We start from the raw sequence: 7500 nt of genomic DNA, 5'->3' as shown, positions 1-7500 counted from the left end.
ACGGCGAACCGGCAGTGAGTGCATTCGACTAAAAAAACTCAAATTTGCGCGCATACTTACTCCACGCTACGCAGGCAAAACAGTAAACAGCACAAAATATAGACTGTGAACAGAAGAATTACGCGGAAATTCCAATAGGGGGGATTATAGCAACCACTCGTGTCTTACAGTCGCACAGTTATACCAATGCAAAAGGGTAGGGGGGACGAACAATACCCACCCCACGCGAACCGGGCGCACAGCAAACACTGTGCGAGGCAACACACACTGCGCTAGGAAGCGACAGAGACAGACGGTAGCTACTATTGGGGGGAAAACAATTGCATCAACATCAGCTCTGGCTCGAACGACAGAGCAAAACGCATAGATCTCTTTGATGTCACTACTTGAAAAAGCCTCCTGCTAGAACGCGAAACGTTAGCAGGTACGTTTGAACCGCACGGTTGAGTAGAAACCAACCAAGTTATCTCTTTATTTATTCGTTCCTTTGTACGCAGCTTCTGATCTCGACTAAAGAAACCCGTTGATAATCATCCGGTACAGGTATTTTGCACGAAGGTTCGGTGCTGAAAGAGTGTAGAATATTACATTCCATGATCGATCGATTACATGCTATAGGTACATCTACACAACTCTCACGCTGGCGGTTGATAAAAGTTCACTTTGCAAATGAACGACTAACTCACGTTACTGGAATAACAACGACCACGAGGCTTTGTTATGGCGTCCCACACTTCTACGTGTATACACTATAGTTGATTTTTATGATACATAGGCTATACATTACGTAGCATTATCAGAGACCTTTCTTACCAAGTACGCGCTCAGTTTTACATTGATAGCAATTACAATATAAATTTCCATTAAACTACACAATATCTCATTACAGTGCCAACATATTCACATATTTATAACTCATATATATGTCTGATAGAACACAATTTGTCCGCTATATCTTAAAGCACGATTCAGACGAAATGCTTCTTGTTATGTGCGATACACGCATCACCATGGCAACAACGGCTAGGCGGCGTTTTCACGTTTTCCTCCCGTTCGTAAAACTAGGGAAGAATGCGACGAACGTTACCAGCGTGTGTTTTAACGGGTCTAAATCAAAAGCTTTCCCAGCAACAACTTCCTGATAACCGCCCCTGAAAAACACACGCGGGGGGGGGGGGTCGCGAGTATCTGTAATTCACCAGATATACATCATCGCGCCCTCTGGTGGCAAAACCGCGGCCAGGACCGCCCGCTGCAGACGCCGCACAAGAAACATTTCACCTCCCCGTCATCGCACAACGTTCGACCAGCTACACACACGGGGTAGGGGGAGGTCCAATGGTCAGTTAACAAATTGTCAGCGCGTAACGGCCCTGCGCATGCGCGCGCGTACGGCAGGCAGACGACAGTGCTAGGATTGGCGAAGCTGTCTCCGACCATCGACAACTCTCCGCGCTCGTACGCGCAGTTAAACACCAGTATCCAATAAATAAATTTAGAACCCGCGTCGCAGTTCGGCACCGCGGTGTCATAATGGACATTTTGCGGCTGCGGTTGCCACCACCGTGGGCAATACCTACAAGGAGTATTAGCTCGGCAGAGGGCTCACGTTGGGGGCAGAAGGAGAAGGGGAGATGCAGCAGGAGGGAGGGAGAAAGGCATGGCGATTGAGATGTGTGGTTAGTAAAGTGAGGGTGGGACGTACCGGGTGTGTGTTGGACCGGAGGGACGGGAGGGAGAGAGGGACTGGTGGCTGGGTGTGAACTGGATGAGGGCAGAGAGAGAGAGGGACCGTGTGTAGGGGTGGGACTGAAGAATTGATGGGTGGGTGTGAATGGAAGGAGGGGAGGGAGACAGGAACGCGCTGTGGGTGGGACCAAAGGGAGAAGAGGAAGCAAGAGACCTAGGGCAAGAATGGGGGAGGGGAGGGAGTGAGCGACCTTTACGGAGGTCGTGCGTTATTTACACGGTGGTGACGGATAGCAGCTTGCTGCCCGGCGCTGTCAGCGTCTGTCCGCCATGAACCATCATCTCCTGCACCGTCACAAAGTCGTCAAACTTCTTCCCCTTCATCTGCCTCTTCTCCATCTTCTTCTGGCTCAGCTCGAGGATGCTCGGCCGCTTGCGTCCGTCCTCGCCCACCGCCTCCTTCAGGCTCTCCATGCGCGCGCGCTGCATGTACTCGCGACGTCGCTTCTGGTCGCGCGCGCGTTCCAGGTGGCGCTTGCGCTCCTCCTTCGACCAGTAGCGGCCGACCTTGAGCTCGCTCATCGTGTCGTCGTCCGTCGTCATGCCGCAGCGCTCCTCCAGCAGCTTCGTCTCGCGGTCCTTGAGGATGCGGTTCCGCACGGGCCGCCGCGTGATGTAGCGGGTGCCGTCCGCGCGCCGCTTCACCTTCCACTCGACCTCGACGCCCTCCGGGATCTGAGACATCTCGCTGCCGAGCGTCGAGTCGAGGTAGCACCCGGCGCGGGGGTCGAGGCGGCCCTGCCTCGCGAGCCGGTCCTGCAGCATGCGCTGCTGCAGGAGTATCGTGTGCTGAAGATGCTCCGGGTTCGTGTACATCGTCTCGGCGACCTCGGGGGCGGGGGAGGGGGAGGGGGCGGTGCCGCGCGTGCGTTCCCGCTCGCGCCGCCGCCGCTCCTCGTAGCGTTCCCGCGTGCGCTCCGGATCGCAGAGCGACATCGTCGACTCGCGGTGGTCGTTGCCGTTGACGACGACGTTCGCGTGCGTCGGCGGCGGCGGCGTCAGCTCCAGCGTCAGCGGCGTGCTGCGGCAGCTGTGGCCGCTCTCTCCTGTGTTGTACGCGCTCGACGAGTCCTTCTCCTTCTCCTCGACCTTGCGCGTCCTTCCCCCTCCTCCGCCGCTGCGCCGCCCGCCCTCCCGCCCGCTGTCGGACCCCCCGATGACTCGCCACGCGTCCGGCGATTCCTCCGGGGCCGCCACGGTCGCGGGCGGCGGCGGCGGGGACTGGGCGAGCAGGCGTTGCTCCTCGCGTGCGTGGTTCTGCACTATCGACTGACACTCCAACTGAATGTTCTCCATCTCGCGGTGCAGGGCTTCCAGCTCGCGGTCGATGCTGCTCTGGGAGTCGACCCGCGCCTGCAGCGGCGGCATCGTCGTCGTCGTCACGCTGGCCTCGTCCTGCGAGCTCAGCTTCGTCTCGAGGGCTTCGCGGAATCCGACCCGCGCGTCGCCGGCGGACGCGGAGTTGGCGATGACGTCGCTGCTGCAGAACTCGTGTTCGTTCGACGTGAAGCTGTCGTTGCTGCCGAGGTTGCTATCGTCTGCGCCGCCGCCGCCGCCGCCGCCGCGTCGGCTGCTCGGCGACGCGCACTCCGTCTCGTTCATCTCCGGCTCGGACGACTCGTCGTTCTTCGTCGACTCGTCCGTGCGGCCTACCCCGCTGTCCTTCTCGTGTTTCTCCTGACCGCCGGAGCCATCCAGCGCTCCATCATCGTCGCCGCCGCCTCGGCCGCCCTGCAAGCATGACGCAAAGATGATGCGTGAGGTCAGATATGATGACGTGTGGGGTCAGCATTGATGACGCGAGGGGGTCAGATATGATGACGTGTGGGGTCAGCATTGATGACGCGAGGGGGTCAGATATGATGATGTGTAGGGTCAACTCGTATATACTCGCTATGACATGAGGTCAACTCTGTAATTCTCTATTCTCTATATCTTGTTTATAAAAATATATTTATTTATACATATATTTTTATAAAATATGTAATTACGTATATTAAAATTATCTGTATGATATATCTTATTTATTTTAATTATATTATATTTAATCAATCAATGAATCAATTTTAATTCAATCTATCAATCACACAATAAACACGCAAAGCAATAGCAAAAGCAAAATCAATAAAGAATTCAATATATAGTAATTGGGCACTAGCCAGTTGCGCAATTGATTGGCACATTTTTTCCTGCGAACGCAAGCTATTATTAATAATCCTGTATTGAAACAGCGGGAGACGATTTTTTCTCAAAAAATCAAGATGCTGCTGTTGATTTTAGAAAAGCGAGCATTTCGACGTTTTTTGCAAAATTGGGGCGGGGGCAGCAGATGGTTATAACGTTGGAAGAGGAGGAGGAGCAGGAAGAGGAGGAGGACGAGGACACGGCTTTGCACCAGCCAGCTTCCCCCTTCAGAAATCGTTAAATCGCCAATCAATGTCAAAAATAGGAGCAAAAAAGCGGCTCTTATTCGCATGACAACTAACCAAACAGAGTCGGCGCTTGTTTGCACATCGCCGTGGCAACCGCAGAGTCGCAGCGAAAACAGAGCGGCCGCAGCGAATCAATTAGGACAACAAGGACAACACACATGGCCCAATTAATCTTAAACTTCTTTAGTCGAGAGACGACTACGGCTGCGATGTCGGGAAGGGAAGCTAGCTATAGGTAAACCTGTCATGTGCACGCGCCTCAAGTGGTGCTAAGAGGAGAAAGCGTGAATGTGTGAATGTCGAGGTCTCACTAAGGAATTCCCTATTGCAACGATAACAGGTTTCTCTCGTGTGGCGAGCAAAAGGAATCTCACGAAACACGAATTCGCTCAGGCCTCAACAAAAGGAATGCATCTATTTCAGTCGGTTCGTTGGGTGAGTGTGTGGGGGAGGAAAGTTTGATATTTTTTTTATTTACGATATGCGTATAGAACGCTATGTTTTTATTAACGATATGTTACGATAGATGGCGCTACTGCTGACCTGGGCTGTGAACTGCATGTTCTGCCTGTGCTGCTGCTCCAGCATCTCTATCTGCAGCTCGTCCAAGTAGACACTAGTGTGCTCATCCAGAAAGCCATCGTCCACCTGGAGACAGAGTATGGCAAATTTAGTTTCAAAATTATGGGGCACAAACCGCAAGCGTACAAATGTGCACGTTAAGATCTAGCAAACGAGTGAGTGTGAGTGTGAGTGCAGACCATGCTTTGGTTAGTTGGAAGACACAGGGAAAAAAATGAAGATGCAGTTATTACGGCTGTAGGTGACGTCACGTTGTTGTGGTTAATTACGATGTTTAAAGCGAGCGTTTGTTCGTTGTTAGTCGCAGCTGACGGTGGGTGCGGGCCGTGCTCACGCGCGCACGCACGCGCGCACGCACGCGCACACGCACGCACGCACGCACGCGCGCACGCAAGCAGATATGTACGAATGCATACACGCAAGCATACTAGCAAGCAAGCACGCACGCACATACGTACACACGCACGCACGCACGCACACACGCACGCACACGACTCCCGCCGATGCGCAGGCGGCAGGCGCGATGCGCAGCGTCTGCGTGCGTGCGTGCGTGCGTGCGCGATTCCACGCATAATAGCTAGTCCAGGATTTCACACACGCGCGCGCACGATAATCAATGCAGCAGCAGCGGCAGCGTGAGACACGAGCAGCAGTTTTGCTTGTCCGACAACATTCCAACAGAACTAATGCTAATACTCATCCGTATTGACTCGCGCGATATCTACCACACTGCCAGTAGCTAGCTAGCGCTGCAACGTCACTACAGCTGCCCCTCACACCACTGCAGCCGGGAGAACAACTCAGAATATTGCAAGATTGACGGTAAATTTACGCAAAATCGCGGACACAGCAAAAGTGACGATGAGTGGATCTAGGAAGATGAACTACGCATGTGGTTGTGTTGTGAATTTGTGAAATGTTTCACGAATTTGCTTAAACGGTGATTATAAACGGGCGTATCGTTTAGGTAATGCGAAATACTTCATTTCAGTTATGATGGGATTAGAGATTTTGGCTTAAACAGTGGCGCAGCATTAGTGTTGTGTAAATAGCCAGTGGCCCCCAACCGTACTGCACTTACATTACTAAGGCAATCTTGTTAACGGATGAGCCATGAATGGGGAGAAAGTCTGCGCCAACATTTGCTGCCGTGCAACAAATTTGGTTCAAGGTGAGTGAGGTATTTCACAAAGCAAAAGTCAATTTTCTGCCACACTTCAAATGGTGTGTGCCGCCCCCTCCTCTCTCGGTCTCTCCCCCCCCCTCTTTCTCTATCTCTCTCGCTCTCTTTCTCTTCTCTCTGGACCGCCCACCTGCCTTTGCTTACTCTCTCTCGTTAACTCCCTCTATTCAGAAATGTAAGGTAAGCAATGCCATCTGCACTCCGATCCAACATTCCAAACACTCCACACGAAAATCCTTGCGGGTGAAGTCACCACCGCGTTTACCCTTCCTCCCTCCCCTCTCCTAGCTCCTCCTCAAGCATTCGAAAGCTGTCAGCTAATATTTATAATGAGCTTCAACTCAGGATATCCACCTAAACCACAAGAACGACGACCGCGGCGCCGACGACGTATCGACGTAAAGTCGAGTTAAGCCAAGGTTGCGAACGCTGCACGAGCACGACGAACGACCCTGCACTGCTCCTCAGCCCGCCAGCGACGTCAAAGGTCAAAGCAGTTTCGCGGCACTTAAGTTCAAAGAGCTCCGAAATGCGCGGCGGCGGAGCGATGCGCACGACGTCTGTCCGTCCGAAGGCCGCCAATATTCACAATCTGATCGAGTGCTTCTTCACAAGACCGCCGGACTCACTTCGTACGGAATTCCCTCTCGGTACAAACACGCCGCCACTGCCGCTGCAGCCGCAAAGAAAAGGCAGCGCGGTTCCTACTCGCGGAAACAAAAGCTCGCCAAAGCGCGCCCATTTTTAAGAGATTGCCGCGTCAAGGTTGGCGATTATCGCCGCGAAAAAAATACACGCCTGTGTTCGAGTCGTATTGAAAAGGAACCTACCTTTCTTTTTTGGCATAGCCTACGCGCAGGCCGCCACGGCTTAAACGTGTGCGGTCAGCGAATGAGGGTGAGCGCTAACAACAAGCCGTATATATACGTCGTACACGCGTGCGATACCACAAGCCAACAAGCCACGCAGAGACACACGAGCAGGGAACCTAGCAGGAGCACATCTCACGTGTCCACTACCCACCTCCCCCTCCTCCAACCCTCCACGTCTGATCGGTATTTTACGGAATTGATGTTTTCTGTCTTTTGGTGCATACGGGAACGTCGGGATTTCGCGTGGACGTTTGGATCGTTGGAGTGATGGCGTTCCTTTCGCTCATAGGGTCTATGTCCCCCCAGGGTACTGCCGGGTACTGCCCAGGAAACCCTGGTAACTATTTGATATGGTTTGGGTTAGGGTAGGGTTAGGGTTAGGGTTAGGGTTAGGGATAGGGAGTAAGCGTCGGCGACTCCCTAGACTCGTTAGTGGAGTAGGCGAGGTACGGTCCGGCATATTAGATAGTTACCAGGATACGTTCCGGCAGTACGCTGGGGTGCATAGACACTCTCAGCCTTAGTACGGGGTTACTCGCGGCTTTTTACGCATACGCAACTCTGACGTTGTCTCTAATAACTGCAGTAACGTATTGCTTCGAGCTTGACACTCTCAGCGTTACTTTCCCCCGGTGCGCTATATGGTGGACACATAGTGTAACGTGGTGAAGTTAACGTGTCT

General features: G+C 53.0%; 1 protein-coding gene across 1 annotated transcript in view; it reads right to left on the bottom strand.

Moving 5' to 3' along the window:
* Positions 1 to 7500, bottom strand: part of LOC106815787 (E3 ubiquitin-protein ligase PDZRN3-like) — a gene marked incomplete at its 5' end in the record, with an annotated part of 17597 nt that overhangs the window by 385 nt on the left and 9712 nt on the right. The window contains 3 exons of the mRNA XM_014820295.1: positions 1 to 2588; positions 2631 to 3480; positions 4725 to 4829. The exon at positions 1 to 2588 is cut by the window's left edge and continues 385 nt beyond it. Coding sequence (XP_014675781.1) covers positions 1963 to 2588; positions 2631 to 3480; positions 4725 to 4829 — 1581 coding nt within the window. The remainder of the gene's footprint in view (positions 2589 to 2630; positions 3481 to 4724; positions 4830 to 7500) is intronic.

The sequence above is a fragment of the Priapulus caudatus genome, unplaced genomic scaffold (genome assembly GCF_000485595.1).
Source record: "Priapulus caudatus unplaced genomic scaffold, Priapulus_caudatus-5.0.1 Scaffold1201, whole genome shotgun sequence".
Taxonomy (NCBI): Eukaryota; Metazoa; Priapulida; class Priapulimorpha; order Priapulimorphida; family Priapulidae; genus Priapulus; species Priapulus caudatus.
Note: the sequence above shows the minus strand (reverse complement) of the source record. Positions and strands in the feature narration are given on the sequence as shown.